A 20625-nucleotide genomic window follows, 5' to 3' on the forward strand; every position below is an offset into this window, starting at 1 on the left:
TACTGGATTTACACTAGAATGGGGAACTGTCCCTCAGCTAGCAATCTTGTCTAAAATACCACGTCCTGCCATGCTGCACTGAAAATTGCTGCCCTTTCTTCTATTTCCCTGAGGCAATTCACAGGAACTTCTCCCAGGACTCTCTGAAGAGGGCAGGCTCGTGGCTATCCCCACGTGCACCCCAAGCCAGGCTCCCCCAATGGTACCCCAGTGCAAACCCACCCTGCTGACACCACTGGACAGCAGGGGGAAGATGCTTTAGATAGGAACCTCTAAGGACACAAAGGCTCAGCTGTTGTAGCCAGTGTCTGATACTCATTTACCTGGCAATGTTACTGTAGCCCTTTGCCTTCAGAATGATAGTGCTTCACCTGCAGTGCACATTATTTTACCTATGCAGCTTACCACACCTTTGTTAGATGAGCAAAATCCTCTGATCATCTCTATAGTGTCTCCAGCATTGCAGCCCAGAACAGTGTCTGACAGAGAAGAGCACCCAGGTCATCACCTCCCCGAGGTGTATGGAGCCACTGGATCATTCTGCAAGGGCTCAAGAAGTCCTCATTCTAAAGAGAAAAGAAAAAACTGTTAGAATGTGAAGAAGGCTAGAATGTGCCCAAGGTAGCAGAAGCTGTGTGACTACTGCTCACTGAGTTTGCAGGTGTCCCAGCTCGAGCACAGGATCACTGACCTGGAGACCGGTGTAGTTATGTGGGCAGGGTAGCTGCTGGAAAAATGATGCCTATACTTGGGAAAATAGAGGGGGTTTTGCCCTGGTGTCTTAGAGACTGAGCTGAACAAGAGCAGAAATCTTCAAATTAAGAAAAGCCTCCCCAGACCAAAATGCCACTGTATGGTGGTATAGATGGATTGGCAAAAATCTGGGCTTACCTTTAAGGGTCTGGGCCATGAAAGTGTGGGTGACATAAAGAGTGTTGGTGCTGATGGAAGCTGCAGCAGGGATTCTGACTGACTTTGTTAGATCCCTTTCCTCACCTTGGGAGCTGGGGGTATGAAGTCACCTGGGAGTTGTCTATCACAGCTCATTTGACAGCACAGACCCTGTGAGCAAATTATACAGTACTGCCTGTTTTGGGGAAAGGCAGCCTCACATAAGGACTGGGAACATGTGACAGAGACTGTGATGTTTTCCCCCCATCTTGCACATTTTTTCCAGTTGCATCCAGAGCAGCAGAGAAATAAAGACACTGAGGATTGTTTGGGAATTTTCTCCTGGAAGTGCAGTTTAAGTCTTAGTATTTTTGCTTTGAGATCTTCCTAGTGCTTTCCCAAAGTGCATCAAGTGGTGAATTTTCTTTACCTATTTGAAGTCACTTGGTATGTGGAGAAAGAATGAATCACAGGAGAAGCCTACAGCAATTAGCAACTCCTTTCCTCTCACCTTTGCCATAGCTAAGTTTTTTCCCCAGCACAAAGCCCAGGCAAGGCTTCCTACGCACAACAGTGATTACGTAGATCACTCTGGATTTTGATTTTTTCACAGGCCATGAGCAAGCAAAGAAGCTCAGGAGAACATTCCATTTCACAGGCATGTTAGTTATGCTCCCTTGGAAATCCCATTGTTGCTGTGCCCTCGTGACTCCAGCTGCCCTGAACTGTGCCAGAGTGCCAGCAAAGGGCCATGAAATTTGGCAGACATAGAAAGGTACTGCTGGAATCAGTCAGTCCTGGCAGCTGGAGCACCTGTGTCAGCATGCTGAAGACAGGTCAGTGAGGGCTTTGTAAGCTGCTTCCATCCATCAGCGGGACCTGAGCAGGTAGAGCACCTGGTGTCCCCCCTTCCCTGTGTGCCACGTGTGTCCCAGCAGTGTGGGTCCAGCCTGTTCCCAGGACAGGGCTGCTGAGACACCTCATGAGTAAGGGCGGATTTGCATAAAGATTGCACACTCATGCTGCCAAGGAGGTTTCCTAGGCACAGGCTGATTTCCTGCTATAGGTAGGCTTGCCCTCATGTAGGAAAAGCCCTGTTCTTGAAGGCCTTGGACAGGCCCCAGTTTACACTGGCACGCCACGATGCCATCTCGGCATGTTTGGGTCCGCCCAAGCCCAACACGGCGCCCCTCTGGAGCAAAGCCCAGTCTCTGCTTTGAGCTGCACTCAGATACTCAAAGCCGTGCTGTGCTGGCAGGAGGCCTCACCACTCCTAAAATGTCTAAAATGTCTCACAACATCACACTGTACCACTGTGCACGGCTCCTCTCCTTGCAGGCTTCACCCAGGATGTTTCAGCAGGAGCAGAGGTCTGCTTCTGCAGGGACAGAGAAACCTGGAGGTGGCAAGTGCAGGGCTGAGAGCTCAAGTTGCCTGGGATTAATGTGTTTCTGTGTAAAAAGAGGAAGAAAGTTCAATGGTGTTTAACTACAGTTAAATTATTTTAGGGTTTAAAGACATTTTATCTTAACATGCATGAACTAGGCAGATCCGCACCGTGCAATCAGGGATCCAGGTGTCCATCGGTGGGCTCAGCGCGTCAGGGCTGAGGTCACTGCCAAAACCCTGGGAGGGCACGGTGACTCCTGCATTCTCAGACCATGAGCCTGAGCAGCTCGTTTGCAAGGTGATGAATTCGCAGGAAGGGCGGCTGTGGGATGAACAAAATCTGTCACTGAGCTTGGCATGGCTTCCATCCTGCGCCAAAGGCAGGCTGAGCTCAGGGCTGCTGAAGAAGTGAGGGGTGAGGCTGACAAATGCTCTCAGTGGCTGCACAGCTCTGAGACAGCTGATGCTCACCTCTGGTTTGCAAAGAAAGGAAAACTTTGCCATAAATATCAGGAAACTGAGTCTTGCATTAGTGATTAATCACTCCAAGGACGCGTGAGAACCTTCCAGAGAAACTCTGCATTTAAGATCGGGACTGACCAAGGCCATGCTTCCTTTTGGGAAGTCTGCTTTTCCAGCTTCCGTTTCTAATCCAAAACAGGGCATTATGGCAAAAATATTATTTTATCCATGCTGGGGGTGGTGGTGCTCCAAATTTTGCATTAAGAAAATGCTGAGAGCCATAATTTTCACCTTTTTTGGATGCACACAACAATATCAGTATTCCTAAACTCAGAATGTTCTGTCTTTTTTAGGATGAACATAAACCAGTGCTTTTCTGCAGGAAATTTCGCAGCTAACTCCACATGGCTGCCCTAAACAAGGCAGGGAGGCAGTGCTCCCACCCTCCTCCGTCCCGATGCCCTCCCGCCAGTCTGGGGATCTGGGAGTGCATTCTTCCAGGTGGCCACTAGATGGGAACGAAAGCAGCGCTGGGAATGTCAGGGACTCCGAACCTGTCAGAAATACCAGTGGATGGACAGATTTTTCTTCTCGTCTGTTTGCTATGAATTCATTGGACTGAAACAACCCGGATGGGCTGGAAAAGAACCAACAAGCTTTGACCAGTGAGGAGGCAGCTGAAATGAAATACCCCAGCTCAGTTATGACAGCAGAAAGGAAACAGAAATAAAGAGGTGAATGTGCTGAGAGAAGAAACAATCCTGAGTCCGATTACCAGTCTGATTTCTGATATTTGCCCTTCCCCCTTTAAGTGCTCCTCTCCTCCTGGTGAGGGTTCACAGGGGCTGGGGGAGCTGACCCCGAGGCAGCTCCATGTTTTTGGGAGGTTGCAGGTGCTCTGATTTTGTGAGACACTGAGTCCCGTTTCCTCCAGACTTTGCTTCTGCATCCTTTTTGCTGTCAAAAGCCTCACCATCCATTCCTGCCCTCACTGAAACTCTATTCTCTGATTTTCTGTCCCGTTATTACAACTCCTCAGTCAGATTTCCATCATCCCCCTTCAGCAGTGACCTGAAGGCTTATTCCCCTATTGTGTGTATCCAGATGGATATCACTCCCATCAGCCAGTTTTCTCCCCTAAAATTAGCCTTCATTTCCCTGACTGTACTGCACAAATGACAGCAGCTCTGGGAGAGGCAGCTGAAGTGACTTTTCTTCCTCTTCATGTGGCTTTTCCAACTTCCTCAGCTTCCCATTATAATGAAGGGCATCAAGAACCAGCCCAACAAACCAGACCAGAAAGAGGCAGTGTCACAGGACCATTGGGAACAAATGTTCATGGACAAATAGTGATACCAAACTGTGTCTGCTTCCTGTTCACTACTCTAACTCATTTCCTAAATTCCAAGTAGATTTTCCTATCAAGAGTCTGATGCCCTCTGGTGACTGGGTCAGAAGGATCAGACTGGCATCCATCAGAGTAGGGCACAGAGATTTCTCAATATTTTTGATCAGTTTTCTTAATCTCCAAGTTTGCAGGGAAATCTTTTAATCATATAGGATGGGATTATATCATGGGAGTGTTGAGATAATTTAGGTTTGGCCCTGGCTTTATTAAAATAATGACGTCTATTTGTGCAAGGCTAAAGTTCTACATTTACTGAGGGAACACCTTCCATCTATCCTTCCTTATGTGCATCCTTTCTTCCATCTGTTCACTGGTGCATCCACCCATCCTTTCTTCAGCACAGACACAAAGGATGACTGCTACTGACCCAGGTCAGACACGTGATGAGTACACGGCCTGTGAGTCTTTCCAGCCCACTGAAGCTCCTCTCTCCTCCCTGAGCTCCATCCCTGCCCTTCTCACGAGCAGCCCTGGGCACCACAGGGTGCCAGATGTGCTGTGCAATCCGAGGCTTGCCTCAGCAGGGACGAGGCCCAGCTGTCCAAACGCCCTCCGCCCCTGTGATGTAACAGGAGAGTCACCGAGGCTTCCTGAGCTGGGGCTGACGCGCCCTGAGGAAAGCTGCCCAGGGCAAGGCGTGATTCCCAGGGCACTGGGATTGCCCAAGGTGAGGCAGCCAAGGCAGCAGGCCACGGAGAGGGGAGGGTCAGCTCTGGAGCTGCCTGCACTGCCACAGCAGCTGCCCTGGGGCTGCAGCTGCAGGGTGTGTGCATTCAGGCAGCAGGACACACCGTGCAAAGGGCAGTTCCAGCTTTGCTACCTGGGCACGGCACACACACTGGAAATGTTTGTCCTTCAAGAAGTGATGAGGTGGTGGGTGCCTTAGGTTGCTGTGAGGGTGCACTCTCTGATCTCTTTGCAGTTCTGTAGCTGGTGGCTGCTTTCAGAAAGGTTTTTCTTCTAATGCCATCTTAAAACAAGTCAGCCATATAGTGACCAGGGGAAGCAACAACAGTGACATCTGCACAAAGGCAGAGCATTTTGGAGGGTTTACAGTGAGGCTTCATACCAGCACAATCCTTCCACAGGACACCAGGAAGGAGTTGTTGCTGTTGCTTTCTAGGTCAGACAGCCCCAGGCCTGAAAACAAGCATCAGCTGGCCTTTGCCTGAATCCCAAGAGGCTGGAATGAGTTTTGGATAAAATATACACACCTGTGGGCAAGAATCCCAGGGCAGGGTTACCACGAGGGCAAATCAGGGATGAGACAGATTTGAAAAGGATAGGGAGATGTCAAACAGATCACCCCTGCAGCTATGGGAGCTGAGGCTGCTCAGTCCTGCAGAGAGCTGCCAGCACAAGCGTCCCAGGCAGAAACCCTGCACAGTGATGTGCTAGTGGCCCTGAGGACAGGCTGATGGCCACCTGTCACTCACCTGTATGATGACCAGGTCATCAAGAGGGTTTCTCCAGCACCACTCTCTAGTCCCTGACAGCCCCCCCCACACACCCCCTCTGCTGTGAAGCAGTTTGTCACAGGCAGGGAAAAACTGTCCTGGCAGGAGTCTATCACTCCTGAAGCAGCCAAAGCCATTGTGTCAGGAAGGCTTTGGCAGGGCCACCTGGGAGACACACCACGGGTGCTCTCACACAGGAAAGAGGCAGCCAAAGGTGACTCTGACAGTGGGTGGTGCAGGTGAGGAAGAGCTGCACCAGCGGGACAGAGGTGGTGCCAGCAGAAACCATGGAAAGAATGAGGGAGGTTCATTGTCAGAGAGAAATTACTTGGGGTGTGTCCCTAGGACCCGACTGTGTGGTTGCTGGACTGGCAATCTACGTCCAGCCAGCACAAGCTGTTGAGGTGGCAGGCTGGTATGTGGCCCTAAGCTCTGCAGTTTCTCAATCATGTGCAACATTGAGAAAAACACAGGTGCTGGAAGGGCTGCTGTGGGCTGGGAGTCAGATGAGCAACAGGATAGGTGGAGAAAGCCCAAGCCTGATCAGGACAGTCAGCTAAATGTTAAGACAGATAAAAAACTCCTAACAAATCCTGAAAGTGGACTATTCCTGCTAGATGTGTAGGGTAAACCCCAGGCTGATGCTCTTACTGCAGTTGTAACCTTCTGCAAGAGCAGCAAAGGCCATGTGGGTTTGAGTGCTGCAGCAGACAGATGCACCTGCAGCTCCAGGGGCTGCTCAGGTCCCCTCTTGGGGCTCTCCTGCCAAGTGGGGCAGAGGAACAAAAAGATCAGTGTTTGGGGTCTAGGCCTCTGGGCTGAGTCTCTCCAGGAGTTCAGGAAAAGCTTCTGGAGCATAAACAGAAGAGCAGCTGACAGACAGACAGGGAAAAATAGATGTGTCACCACATATCCTAACTGGGTCACAGCAAGAATGGAAGGAGGCTCCAAGAATTGATTTTTGCCGCATCTTCCCACTGGGAAAGGCTGTGTAACAATGAGGCTTGGCTGGGATTGCCATTAGCTGTCAGCAGTTACCCAGAAGAACAGGTTCCTGTGTCACAACTGGATTTCAGAAGGAGAGAGGAAGTGAAAAGCTGAAGACCAGCTAATAAGGGCCCTGTGACACAGAGTTAACCCAGTTAACTGGAAATGACCAATGATCCTCTTCTAGTTCCATGCTGAAAGGAGGCACGAGAGTCCAGGCAGAGCAGGGGAAACCAAACTCATCTCAACCACTGACTGACCTGGACTGAGGGCTGGGCAAAGACAGGCCTGTAGCACTGCCAACAGTGAGCACTTAGGTTACCTCAGAAGGTGGCAGAAGGTGGCAGAAGGTAGCCACAGGCTACCTGCAGAGACCCAGCACAGCATAATCCCTAATGCACAATTGCACAAGCCAAGGGATCACCAGTCCCACACACAGACACCCAACAGTGCAGCCCCACACTGCCTGCCTGGATGCCTGGCAACGACCAGCAGTGACATAAAGGCTGGGCTTTTGCTCACATCTAAAAGCCTGAGGAGGGGTGGGATTAACAGGCATGGTTCAGGTGATGCAAGAATCCTTCCTGTTCCAGGGAGCCAACACTTGTGGTTCAGCTAAACTCAGCAGGCTATTTTATCTTGTTTTAGGCCAACAAGACATATATGGCAAAACTCAAAAATTTTCCCTGCCCTGCTCCATGCTGTACAGTGGATGCTGTGGCAGAAATGCTATGGGGTGGACTCGTGCTGGTTCTGAAGCAGGTGTCCTGCTGCAGGTACACTCACACCCTGAGCAGCCACGTGTTAGTGTGTTCATGGGCTGCTGCCTCCCTGCTGAAATCCAAAACACAGCCAGCACAACCTTCCTGAGGGTATGGACGAGCCAAGATGGGTGCTGCTGTCAAGCAGTACATGGGTATGCTGCACTCTAGCTGTCCTCTGAGACTTCCTCCACTTGTGCCAGTTAAAAGGATCCATTGGAACTAAGGTGCATCGATACACTTTATTAATAATACTGTGGTTTCTCTCTCCAAGAATAACTGCTGAGGCTTCTAAGACACTGCTCAGTCAAGCCACGCTGGGATTCACTCTAAGATCATTGAGTCCATGCATTAGTCCAGCACACTGCCAAACCCATCAATAGCTCATCTCCCCACATGCCACATGTACATTTCTGTTAAACCTCTCCAGGGATGGGGCCTCCACACTGCTCTGGGCAGCCTCTGCCAGGGCTGGACAGCTTAGAGTGAAGAAATTTTCCCCAATATCCAACCTTCCCTTGCACAGTTTGAGGCTGTTCTCACTTGTACTGTCTGTGTTTCCTGAGAGCAGATCCCCTGACTCTTGGCAGCTGCCCCCTCCTGTCAGGGAGTTGTGGAGAGACAGAAGGTTCCCTCCGGAGCCTCCTTTTCTCCACACTGAGCTCCCCCAGCTCCTGCAGCTGCCCTTCATCAGTTGTTTGCTCCAGACTCTCCCCCACCTGCCTTCTCTGGATATGCTCCAGGCTCTCCAAGTCTTGCCTTTCATGAGGACTTTTCAATAAGGATACAAAACAGGACTGGTCCCAGTACTGAGCCTTAGGGAACATCCAATGACAGGCTGCCTGGTGGAGGTAACTCCATTCACCACCACTCTCTGAAATCAGCACACATTTTGACCTTGTCTAGAACTTTTATTTCAAGGAATACAAGTGCTTTGAGTATATTCACAAGAATAAATATAAAAATCTTCTCTCCAGAGCAAGAAGATGAGTTTTTATAAAAATATATCTCTATCCCAAAGAACCACTTAGGTGGGATTCCCTTTTGGGAAATATTCTTTAATAAAAAAATAAAACACTGAAAATAAAATGCTTGACCTATGCTTATTGAATCACCAAACGATTGCAATTTTTACAAGGTTATAAATATTGTAAATATTATTAACAAAAATAACATTTAAATAGATGGGTAGCCACTGAGTCCACTGAGTTGAACAGAACGCTGCCAGAAGCCACAGTTTGTCCTATAGGGCACCAACTTCCTTGTATTCACTGGCATTTGTCTGTCTCCTCTTGTTCTGGTACCTGGAGTAAAAGAGAGAAATGTGAGTTCTGGAAAGCCAGATGCTTGTGGGGAGGGGAAGGTAAAGGAGGGAAGGGAAAAAAAAAATCTGTATAAGCTCCTCACATTTGTTATAAATCTCTAGCAGCTGGGCTCTGTCTGTGCTCATTTCCAGGTCTGATATCACTTGAAATGCAGTCTCCTTTCTCAACTCTTCACTGAAAATTCCACATCTGCATTAAAGTCTTCCTGCTGGTACTAGGTTTGTCTTTGAGAAATCCTGCTGGTTACCATCTAGCTGTTGTGGGAAGCTGAGCTCTCCCTCTGGAGCTGTTTCACCTCCTCAGCTCTCTGACAAATGCTTACCATTCATATTTAGGCTGGAGAATGATTCCTGCTGCTTTGGATCTGTTCATGGAGAAGAGTACTGTCCCCTATGGTGACGCTGATAAGGCGGTGCTTGTGGAATTGCACTCACCACAATAACACACCAGATCAACAGAGCAGCTAATAGAAATCCAGCTGCTCTCCAGTCCCTGATGCCTGAGGGAATTACCAATGGAAGCACTAGAATTTTCCTATTCCCTGTCTGCTCTCTCGTCTCTAAGGCAGACATGAAGCAGCCTGTAGGGCCCCAGTACCCAGTGCACAGCCTGGAGTGCTGCTGCCTGGCCGGCAGTGCAGCCATGCCTCCTGCCAGCACTCTGCCTGTCCTGAGCACCCGGAGCGCGGGTGAGCGGGTCTGGGTGCGGGGCTGTGCTGTCAGCGAGGTGCAGCAGGCCAGCCGGGCTGCCAGAGGGCGCCTGGCCCCTGCTGAGCCCGGGAGCAGAGCCTCACCTCCTGCAGATGTAGTAGCCGGCGAGAGAGAGGGCGGCGAGGAAGAGCAGCACCACGATGACGGTCAGCGCCACGTACTCCTTGCTGAGGGGCTGCCGCACCAGCTCCGAGTGCACGCACCGCACGCCCGAGAAGCCCACGTCACACCTGAGGGACACAGGCACGCTGATGGGATGGCACGGGTCACAGCCTGCAGGGCACAGAGCACCCCCCCTGCCAGCCTGCTGCTTCCTCAGGGCCAGCACACTCCCACTGATGTAACTCCAGCCCACGCGGTCCTAGAGACAGCTACCAACTGTTCAGGTAAATGAACAATACCCTTAAAAATGCCTAAGGGGTCCTAATTCCATAGGTTGGAGCCAAGGAGAGACCTTGGTGCTGGGCCTGAGTTCTGGATCTCACACTACTATAAAACAGATGGACAGGGAAGCACATCAGAATGAATGTCCCAAGTCTAAGCTGCGTTGGTCACTAATTTCAGGTGTCTGAGACTCTCACAGAGATCACTGGAGGCACCACATGTGCTTAACCCTTCCTTAAACGCAGCTGCGCATTACAGACATGGCACTCTTCTCCACTTTCTCGTGAGCATTTAATACTTGGCTGGATTGGTGTTTCACCAAGTGGCAGTGGGAGCCAGATCCAAGTTCACCTCAAAGCCCACCTCAGGGAGATCTGCAGGGTGAGTGGGGCCTGCCCATACCTGCAGTAGTGCTCATCCAAGTCCACGATGTACACACACTGCCCATGGAAGCAGTAGTCCTTCATTTCAGGTTTGCATCTTGTTATCCCAACCTGGGCCACACGTGGGCTGTTCTCTGTTTGAACTGCAAAGATATTTCATTAGCACCTCAGGATGTGGGCAATATTGCTCAGGGAAAAATTATTCCCAAGGCACCTCAGTGAGGCTGCCAGGCCAAGGAAGATGGGAACCAAATATCTGTTATTTACAAAGAGCAGTGCAGAACTTACTGAGCGCTGTGGTGCAGTTCTCCATTTCACCAGGCCCACACAACGGGATCACTGTTGTGCCGAGGGCTGCTTGCAATAGGTAACCTGTAAGAGAATAAAAACAATAGTCAAAACTAGATGCATTTTGAGTTCAGTATTTCAGCTGTTGTAGTAATTAATGCAAGAAGAACAGAAGCTTCTCATCACAGTAGGAAAGGCCTGAAGTTGAAAGCTGAAAAAATATAGGTCTGAGTGATGTGCTGTCTACATTATATGCAGCAACCCAAAGAAACCCCTCTGAAACACAAACTTATAATGCAGAACAAAGATTCAACAGAGACCTGGTGACTGTGACCACCTCTCAGCCACACTCTGAGTGAAACTGGGCAGGAACAGGCTTGGAGAGATTAGGGGGAGAGGCAGGAATTAGGCCATTTGATGATTATGTTAGGTTTCTGACTGGTCTGGCATGGCACCTGTGCAAGGGAAGTAGCCAGGCTTCCACAATTAGGCATGACAATCCAGCATTCATCACAGGAGGAGTCCTTTTGCTGATAAAAATCTAGATATCCTTGACTCACAAGAGCCCACAGGAAGAGAATTTCCTAGGAATCTGCAAGTCGGTGCAGCTGGTGACTCAGCACACCAGGACAGTGCTGAGCTAGGCTCTGCACCCCACCACTGGCTTCAGAGACCAGAAACTGCTCAAGGCAGGCTTAACACAAAAGCTGCTCTTTACCAGCAAAGGACTTCCTCAGCCCTCTGCTTGCTGAAGGCAGCTGAGGGGCTGGACAGTTCCTGCACTGACACCCACTCTTTTGGCAGCTCTTTGGTTAAAAGCCCACTCGCAACAAAGCCACTAACACAAGACACCAAACACTCCTCACCTGCCCACGGGCTTGGAGAAGTTACTGACCACTTCATGGACTCTGGGCCACTGTTACTCAGCAGAACACCAGAGGAAACAAGCACAGCTTTCAGCTATTCCACTAGTCAAATGAACATTTCCAGTGAGGATTCGAAAGCCAGCACAGGTACCTGTAGCTTCGTGGCTAGTCCATGAGGAATAGTGAGTGCATAGTGAATGTCTGCCCTGGCTGGCCATGGAATCCACCTGGCTAACACTCCAGCTGTGGCCACAAATTAACCTGCTCATGAACTGCTTAGTCATCAGCCCCATTCCACGGAAGTCTGTAATTTGTGTCTTTGGGCTGTTTGCCTCTATTAACTTGTCAGGTCATGCATGTCTAATGGAGGGAGTGTGCCTCCATAATTTCCTGATCGTTCTAATTCAACTCCAGTTATTAGAAAGTTTCATTACATCTCAGGGTTAAATCTAGTAGTGGTAATTAATGGATTTCCGGCAGCTCATCTATTTCTGGGTGATTAGTAGGCTTCCTTTATCATCCCAGCTACACACAAAACCAACAGGAATATCTAACAGGGACAGGGCTCCTTCCTGTGTTTGCATTTTTATAAACATCATTCCTCCTTACCTCCCTCTACACTGCATTCCTTGCAAAGCTAGTAAGCCAGAATCCCACCCAGCTCTAGAAGAAAGAACAAAGCCCAGGTCCCCCAGAGCCAGAGCAACAGTAACAGATCCATGATGCCAGCACCTGTACCAGCTGGAGACTCCTGTGCCAGCTGCCATGACTCAGCAGGACCTGCCTTTCCCTCCAATGGGGCAGGACATGCAAGTTTACTTTCAGGGTGGGATTTTTTTTTTAAGCAGCAGTGTGCTCACTGTAGATTTCCTCAGCACCAGTAGGCTAACACTTCTGTGAGGCCAGTCTGAGTTGCTAAAACAGAAAGTTCAAGTGTGTGAAAGAAGAGGCCATCAGCTGTCAGTCAGTGGCAACCCAGGGACCTGGGGTCCCAAAAGATGCTGGAGAAGATTTACCAAGTCAGTTCTTCTTCCCAGGAGCTAGGGGGACATTTCAGGAGTGCTCCGTGGACTCAGCTGCTCCCTTGGCAGGGAGGAGCTGTGCCATAGGACAGCAGTGTCCCACTAAGGATACATCATGTCACAGAAAGAAGTAAGGCCAGAACTGAACAAAAGTCAGGCTGAACATGCCAGAGGTATCCCAGATACCCACTTGTTAAGCAGATGAATTAAGTCAGCTGAGGATCTCATGCAGCCTACACATTTCTGTCACAGTTTGCACACTTCCTTGACCTGGGCATAACCCAAGCAGCTGCTTTTTAAGCTGGAGTTCCCAGTGTTAGCCTTAGCAGAACCTGGCTTTTGCATTTGAGAAAACTCCAGTGTAGGTCCATGGAAGAGGCAGGTCAGCTATTCTCTTGGCTCCAGAAGAAAGTATGACTTTCCAGTTGAAGGCCACAACTCAGACATCTGTGAGGGGCAAATTAAAAATAACCTCCTCCTCCAGCACCGCCATGTGCGGGTGCCTCCTCCACCTGATTGCAGGCACTCAGGGCTGGAAAGGCTGGACTGCAGACCTGCATATCTGCTGACACCCAGCAGTATTTGCTGGTTTTGGGCAAAGTTCTTCCTGCTCTGCACTGCTGTGTTTTGCCCTTTCCCCCATGCACATATTTCCCCTCTGACATCACTGGGAGGATAAGGGATCTGGCCACAGCAATGGCAAAGGAGAGCCTTTCCCAGGATATTTATCAGATGATACATACTAAACACAGCACCTGGGAGAGGTTATATTTTTATTCCTTCACTGTTCATTAAGCAAACACAGGGTACAAGATAAGATTAATAAGATGGTGGATTTTCATGTGTGTCTTGCAGGAATGTGAGTGTTACATGTCATATTCCTACATCTCTTCATGAACACACAGTCCATCCAGCTTCTCAGGTACTCCTGCAAGGTTAACACTGACAGCACCCACTGGAACAGGAATAATGCTGCTGCTTACTTCATCCCATGAGGGATGAGAGGAAAATGAGGTGACCAATTGCCTTCGTTTCCTGCAGCCTCAGTCAGAGAAGACCCCCAAGGGCTAATCATCAGTTTGCCCACTGCGAGCCAGCTGAAGTTCCCAGTGGCAGGATGACTGCTGAGGATGAAGGATGCACATGCAAGATACACTAAACTGAGGCTGCTCTGAGGAGGATTTACACTAGGGGAACTGTCAGGTTTCCGAGAGCTCAATCATTGTTTGAGTTTGCTGTGTCTGTCACTGAGACTGCCAGTCTCACACTAATTCACCTGAATGATGCTACCTCCCATTTGGCATCTCTCTGGTCCCTCTGCCACAGCAGCAGCACCTACACCCTCTGCACAGGCTGCACCTCCAAAGCAGAAGTGCCCAGGCGACACACACCTGAAGGATCTCAGCCCATTTTACCTGCAAAGACAGATCAAAGTGCATCCTTATCACCTGATTTTGGACATCCAGGGCATGTCTTAATTGTACAAGGCCTTCTTTGGTAGGAACATGGAAATTAGTCCCACTGGCTTTGTAAGCATCCCTACTACCACTGTTCAGTACCAGAACTGCAGACTCACAGTTGTGGATGTCCAGGATCAAGCTGCAGAAGCTCTAAGGCAGCCCTGGAAACACCAGCCTGGAAACACCAGCACCAGACTGGTGCTCCAAAACTGTTACTGGCTCACATCATCTTCAGCATTGTACCAGGGCTTACCCTTAAGGAGAGACAATGCAGTTTTGTGCACCCAGTCATCCCAGCACTGCTTCCAGCCCCCTGGAGACCCACGCACCAGAGATCTCACTCACATGCTGCCCCTGTGCCCTGGCCACACTGCTTTCCACCCCTTGCATGGGGACTGAGGTCCCTATGCCACAAGAGCAGAAATCCATTATCACTTCCAGCCAGATACATCAGCCACTAACACTTTCCCCGTTGTCAGACACAGCAATCTCCATGTTGAGCCAATTTGCTGCCAGAATGTGACACAGGAACACAGAAGGCCAGCAGCTCCTGGAGCTGTCCAGTGAGTCTGGAGGTCCAACACCTGCCTCCCCCACTGAGTGGGCACTACAGTGAGCACAAGGAGATTAGTGCCAAGGCTGCTGCAGCAACTCCCAGAAAAGGAAGGGCCTGAGCTTGTGGCCATCACCACCACACCTGCATGTGGCTGGCACAGCACCGTGTCTCCTCAGGAGTGAGTGACATCTCCCTCCCACCACTGCCTTTCTGCTGCGCAGTCTCCACGCCCACAATAGCCAAGAAATTAACCTGGCAAGGACTGTCACTTCAGAGAGAACCTCTTCCAGTCTGGCATAACACCAGTGACAAACAGTCTTCCCAGAAGCAGCAAGTTCTGCTTACACTCCTGCCCTGGGAGGGGAAGGCAGTAAAGTGTTCATAGCACTTGTTATAATGCCACCTAGCTATGACTAATCCATCCCTTAGTATTAGATGTTGTGCCTGCCCCGGAAACAAAGAAATTCATATACAAATCCATGAAGACATACCAGTTCCTACCAGTGTCAGTTTTGTGCAAAGCATGGCTGACTCACAAACTGCAAGATGTTTAGCCTGCTATCCTGGCAAGTGAGATACTGTGCAGCAGCTGATCCATCAACTGTTATGGAAATACTCAGCTAAGACAAAAGACACAAACTCATGCTGCAGTGGGCTTAGAAGGTGAAGAAAACATCTGTCCCAAAAGAGACTCTTGGGAACTGAGTTTGTCCATCAGCTGTGACCTCGGGCCCAACATCACGAGTGTGAGAACATGCTTTGTCATTAAAGCAAGGTGTGAGTGTGCCAGGTCTCAGGACTGTGTTGCCCACACAGCTCAAGTTGCCCAACAGGGCCAGCTCTCAGCAGTCGCCACCTGTCACTGCCAGCGCCCCGTGGAGGTGTGTGACAAGGATCAGCTCTTGCACCACAGCACACCCAGGCCCCGGGACTCCTGATGCTCTAAGGATACACGTGTTCACTTGAGACTTTCAGGTAGCTTATGTCATACCATAGAGTAACACACTCCCAGTGAGGAGGTGGAGAAGTGTCAAGCAGAAGGAGGCCACAACCTGTTTTGTTATCATAAGTAAGTTCCTGCTGCTGTGAGGATTCACCCACTGAGCTCGCCCAGAGCACGGCCTGGGTGAAGGCAGCAGGACCGGGCTACAAACAGGACAAGTCAAGGTGAAAGAGAACAGACTGCGCTGGGAGCAAAGCTGGGAAGGAGGGAAAGAATGCTCACCTCCACTCAGTCACAGGACACACCTGGGCATCGCACAAGCAACAAAAACACCCTGTAATAACACACCACAGAGCGCGGCGTGTGCTCCACTCCTCAGCTCACGCAATCCACCCGAGTACACCTGTCAGCACCCGGGACTCCATCTCGGAGAGAAACCCATCAGCTCCATTTGAAGGCAGGCTGAACTTCGCGCTTTGACGCAGATTTCGCACAGCCAAAGAATGCCCCTGCCCCAGGACTCAGGCCCGATGCCCTCCCAGCCCTCGCCCGCGGGAACGGGGGCCTCGGGGCTTACCGAGGAAGAGCAGCAGGCTGCGGGCCGACAGGCAGCCGGCGTCCATCGCCCTCGGTGCCCAGGGAGCAGAGGAGGCGCAGGCAGAGAGGAGGCGGAGGCAGGAGCGGCACAGCGGCGTGGAGTCGGCCGGCTGACCGCCCGCACTTTTATGTGCCCGCGGAGAGGCGGAGCCCGGCTCGCAGCCACGGCCCGGCTCAGCCCCCGCGCCTCCCGCCCACAAGCGTCCCCGGGCCGTGTCCCGCGGCGGGGCCGCTCTGCCCCCTCCGGCCGGCCGCTGCGGCCCCAGTGCATGCGGTGTCCCTCGTTAAAGCAGCGAGCATTGCGTATAGTACCTGGGGCCGTAAAACTGCCCGAGCCCTGAGAGCAGTCTAGCCCGGGCACTGATACCCGGGACTTCCCGGGGCTGTGAATGCCTACGGCACAACCTCGGGACCGCTATCTCTGCTTCTCCTCAAAGCATCCGTGCGATGTGCAATGGCATGAGGCCCTCCGGACCGGAGCCGGCTCACACAAGGGACCATTGGGCCATGCATTGCCATAAACGCCACCCGTGCCTAAACCAAGGTTTGGGGAACACCCCAGGGTGGGCAGCTGGAAAACTGCTGGCCTGATCTTCCATCTCCTGGCATTTCTGAAGTGATCCTCAGCACAAACGTGCAGCTGTCAGGGTGCCCCGGAGCTAGGGGCAGAAATGGTTTATTAAGTTACAGCACAGGCGCCAGGAATGCCAGCACCTCACCCGGCACCTGCAATGGTCTTGAGCTCAGGGGGTGTGTGTGCCATTTCCCCCTCCAGCCCCTGGCCTCCTCACGGCCCGGTGGCGCAGGCAGTTCCTGGAAGCAACACCTCTTTCGGTTGTAAGATCCTTGAAAGAGCAGCCAGCCAGTTACCGCTACTTTTTAAAAGATTCCTTTCGAGCATCCCATTGAAGCCCACGCACTCTTGTTGCTGTATTAGGCAAGATCTCATTCAGCAGTTACATCCCACCATCGGACGACTGAAGGATCCCACCCACCAAATCCCTACTACACACATTTGCCTAAAATACGAAGTGTGTTTCATCTCAACAAGGTGCTCAGCAATGATGGTTTACTTATTCTCCTTTTAAAGGAAAACTCATGTTCCCCAGCCTTATGTCTCCATAAAAGCACATCGATACTCAGTTTAACAGCAGAACTGATAAGCTTATCTCATAGTGAAATAAACCTGAGCACTGACAGTGAGCTGCACTGTGATAGCCAATGACTCAATTGTCCTGTTTCCCATTTTTATAAGCAGTTATTGATACAAGAGAGATAACTGCAGAAGACAGTGCAGAATACCACATATACCACAACTCCCTGTGCAGAATGCAGTTCTAAGTAATAAAGACATTCATTCAGGGGGCTGCAATAGATCCGGTACAAATCATACTCTCTATTTCTGGAGCATTTTCTTAGGTCTACAGTAGCATGGAGATGCTGAAGTGAAAAAAGGCAGCGTGTTGCTACAGAACTGTGTGTCAGCACCACGCATTAATTACCTAAATGGTATGAGAGTTGGCAAGATAAATATAATAAAGTTCGGTGTGAAAGTAGCATTTAGAAGGATGCCCTTCACAGCAAGTGGGACATAACATAGCTGGAATCTTTTTCTAAGTCCCCTTTTTTTCATCTCTCATTAGTCACGCCATGCAGATGGTGTCTTTTTTGATGCCACATGACTGTTTTTGTTGCTTAATTTGTGTTGATCCCCCTTATTAAGGATTTTATTGTCTGCTCTTTCAGGGATCATCATGAGTAAAGGAAGGAATTGCAATTATTAGCAACGTGTTTCTGCGTGTGGGCTTACGGATGCCTTAAAAAGCAGCATCACCGAAGAACTTCCACTTTATAATTAATTTTACCCTTAAATTCCTGCATGATTTATCCTCTGAAAGGCAACATTTAATTATAGTTTTGTACCGGTACCCAGATACCAAGTAACGCTGACACAATTGGAGCAATTCATTGGAATTTCCTCTTTCAGATCTGAATATATGGAAAACAAGTATCACGGACAGGTCTTTGCTTCATCTTTCTGTAATGTGCTTTGTTTCACAGTACCTGATTTCGCATCCGGCATCCCGGCGTGCGGCTTTCACCATCCCCTCCTCCACGTGAAGGATGCCTCTTGGGATAAGGCTAGCACACACCTTAAGAGCCAGTTTTCCAAGAGGCCTTGCAGCATCACTGGGGTCATTGCAAGGCAGGCTCATTGCATCCCACAGGTGCCGGTAGGAGCGACAAGCCTGTGCAATGCTGGGAGCAGCTCTGCTTGGGCAATAGAGCACCACGAGTGCATCTCCACTGCTGGCCTCGATTCCAGCCGGGTGAACCGGCACGCCCAGGGCACGGCCACAGGGACCTGTGCCCCTTGGCACCCACCCAGTGAGCAGCCCCCTGGATGCCTTGACATTGCAGGATTTTTTTCTTTACCAAATGTAATATGAGGAAATACCTTAAGAACTTGTGCAAAAGGCTTGCTTGTTTTTATTGCCTTGCCTTAATGACCACTTTTAAAGAGAACCTCTTCACCAAGTACAGAGGCTCAGCTGAAGTCCTTGCTTCAGCTTGCCACAGTCCTTGCAATGTCTCAAGCATTCATCTCCCCATTTGGGACAGAGCAGCAGATTCACAGCAATGGTTATTGCAAGGGTAAGGACTGAGCCTTGTCTGTCACTGCATCCATCACTTTCTATGAACAACATCTCCTTTTTGATTTAAAGAGCAAAAAACACAGCTAAAATGTGTATTTTTCTATGGTGGCTGTTTTCTTCAAGGGGACTTGCTGCAGAAGAAGACACATGTTCACAGCAATGAGCTGCCACTTAATCTGTGTGTTTTTACATAACTAAAACCGTACATGGCAAGTGTCTGTACCACTTACTTTAGCTGCCTTCTGTAGGACTTGCACCTGGTCCTTTATGCATTGCTGCTGGGTGTGTGATCTGGCTTCATCTCCTGAAACAAGACGCATTTGAAAAATCAACATTTTTCCTGCTAGAAAGTATTTTTGAAATGGAAAGAAAATCATCCCAACTCTTGCACTCACCACTGTTGCACACATGCACAAAGTAACAAAAAGCACCAATTTCGTAAATTCCTGGGAAAATCATCCAGGACTTTTCAAACAGCATGAGTGCACATCAGTGTCTGTAAGCAGACTTACATACAGCAAGCTTGGAGTGCACAAAATGAGGGATGCTCAAGAAATACTCTCAGAAGGTCAGACATCAATTGGAATGCACCTCACTCTTGAGTGCATCTTCATTTGATCTACAAGATTAATATTAAAGGATGTAAAAGGCATGTTGATGTGGCATTGGAGTCACAGTTCAGCAGTGGGCTTTGCAGTGCTGGGGGGAATGGTTGGACTCTGTGATCTTAGAGGGCCTTTCCAACCTAACTGATTCCATGATTTTGTGATAATCATAAATGGTAAAATTCGTGGGACTCGTGGGAACACAAATGCCCTAAGAAGGGAATGTATTTTTAGCTGGGACACGTAGATGCAACCTACGTCTGGAGGAAATGGAGTAAAGAAGAACCTTCAGCCAAATTACTCCATTGAAAGGTCAGTTACAAATTTGCCATGAATGTGAGGGATGAATTAAACAACCAGTCTCCTATAAACTATGAGAGTTCAAATTCTGCACCCAGGACTGAAAGTGGCCGATGCCTCTTCCTGTAAACACAGAATGAGGTCAAAGTTACTGGACAACATGGATGTTTTGCTATTAAAAATAAAGAACAATTCCCCAGATTCACTGATTTCTTTGCCAACTTCTTGGGTCAGCATTAACCAGCAATTTAAAAAAGAAACAAAAAACCCCCCAAGCAGCTAATTGTCATTCATCTCAGAAAGATGGCAATGAAAAGGGAGACAGATCTCCCAGCTGATGCTGCATTCCTCCCTGAAGGACAGTTTTGAAAACTTCATTCTCCTGGCTTGTATGACTTTGCCACTACTCTCCCCTGGGCAAATCCCAAATGGCTCAACACATCTCACGGGCAGCAAGAACTTCTTAATGCTCAGCTGGTGATTTCCCTTTCCTAATTACAGCCCAGTGCTCCATGCTGAGTGATTTCTTAGCCTCCAAGGGGTTGAAGCCTTTCTCATTTGTGGAGTCTTTACTAACAAACTTGTGCCCTTGCAGAGAGTGCTATCAAGCTGAGTCCCCCCCCCCCCCACATCACTGTCCCTAAATCTACTGATTGTTTCTCCTTGCTTTGGGTGAACTGTTTAGAACAATTACATAGAATAGAAGAATAGAAAGACAAAGCTGGAAGCAAAGGGGATTTCCCCACAATATGTAGTAGGTTGCAAGCAAGCTGGGAGAACACCTGCCCCCTACCCATCAGTCCTGTGTGCTGTTCTGTGCATCAGCACCTCTTTTGAGTTTATAAAGTCATCTCTTCCACAGAATTTCTCATTCTCCAGAGACAAGGATTAACTGCTGAGAGACAGAACACATGCAGAGATGAAGATTGCCTTCTCTGACAAGTCACCATGTGCACACACGGCTGTATTACTTATGCCCCTGATTTGTGGCCAGGAGAACAGAAATTTCTACATGACAGCATGTTCCTCTATGGCCCACCCACCCCATGGCTCTGCCCAGGGAGCCACATCCACCTCAGGACAGTAAACCCACTGTGATGGAGACTGCTGTTACTCACCAGCCACTGTCAGGTTTTCTGCACAGCAGTTCACCCAGGCTCTGGGCTCTCCATCT

General features: G+C 49.6%; 1 protein-coding gene across 2 annotated transcripts; it reads right to left on the reverse strand.

Annotated features, from left to right (window-relative positions):
* Positions 1-8245: 8245 nt before the first annotated feature.
* Positions 8246-18433, reverse strand: EREG (epiregulin). 2 transcript variants are annotated; one of them, XM_079306843.1, is made up of 5 exons: positions 17954-18433; positions 10446-10529; positions 10177-10300; positions 9474-9620; positions 8246-8659 (listed from the first exon to the last, which is right to left on the reverse strand). In XM_079306843.1, the coding sequence occupies exons 1-5, from the start codon at positions 17970-17972 to the stop codon at positions 8599-8601; spliced, it is 435 nt and encodes a 144-aa protein (XP_079162969.1). In that variant the 5' UTR covers positions 17973-18433; the 3' UTR covers positions 8246-8598. The 2 variants fall into 2 exon arrangements, with proteins under 2 accessions (XP_079162969.1, XP_079162968.1); XM_079306842.1 differs by lacking the exon at positions 17954-18433 and adding an exon at positions 15870-16025.
* Positions 18434-20625: the final 2192 nt, after the last annotated feature.

The sequence above is a fragment of the Erithacus rubecula genome (assembly GCF_903797595.1).
Source record: "Erithacus rubecula genome assembly, chromosome: 5".
Lineage (NCBI taxonomy): Eukaryota > Metazoa > Chordata > Aves > Passeriformes > Muscicapidae > Erithacus > Erithacus rubecula.

Excerpts from the sequence above, each read along its gene's own strand:
- EREG (XM_079306842.1), bottom strand. The coding sequence starts at position 15,915 with ATGGACGCCGGCTGCCTGTCGGCCCGCAGCCTGCTGCTCTTCCTCG. Across the intron at positions 10,301-10,445 it reads GAACTGCACCACAGCGCTCA|TTCAAACAGAGAACAGCCCA; the intron begins GTAAGTTCTGCA and ends ATATCTTTGCAG. Across the intron at positions 9,621-10,176 it reads TTGGATGAGCACTACTGCAG|GTGTGACGTGGGCTTCTCGG; the intron begins GTATGGGCAGGC and ends TGTGTCCCTCAG.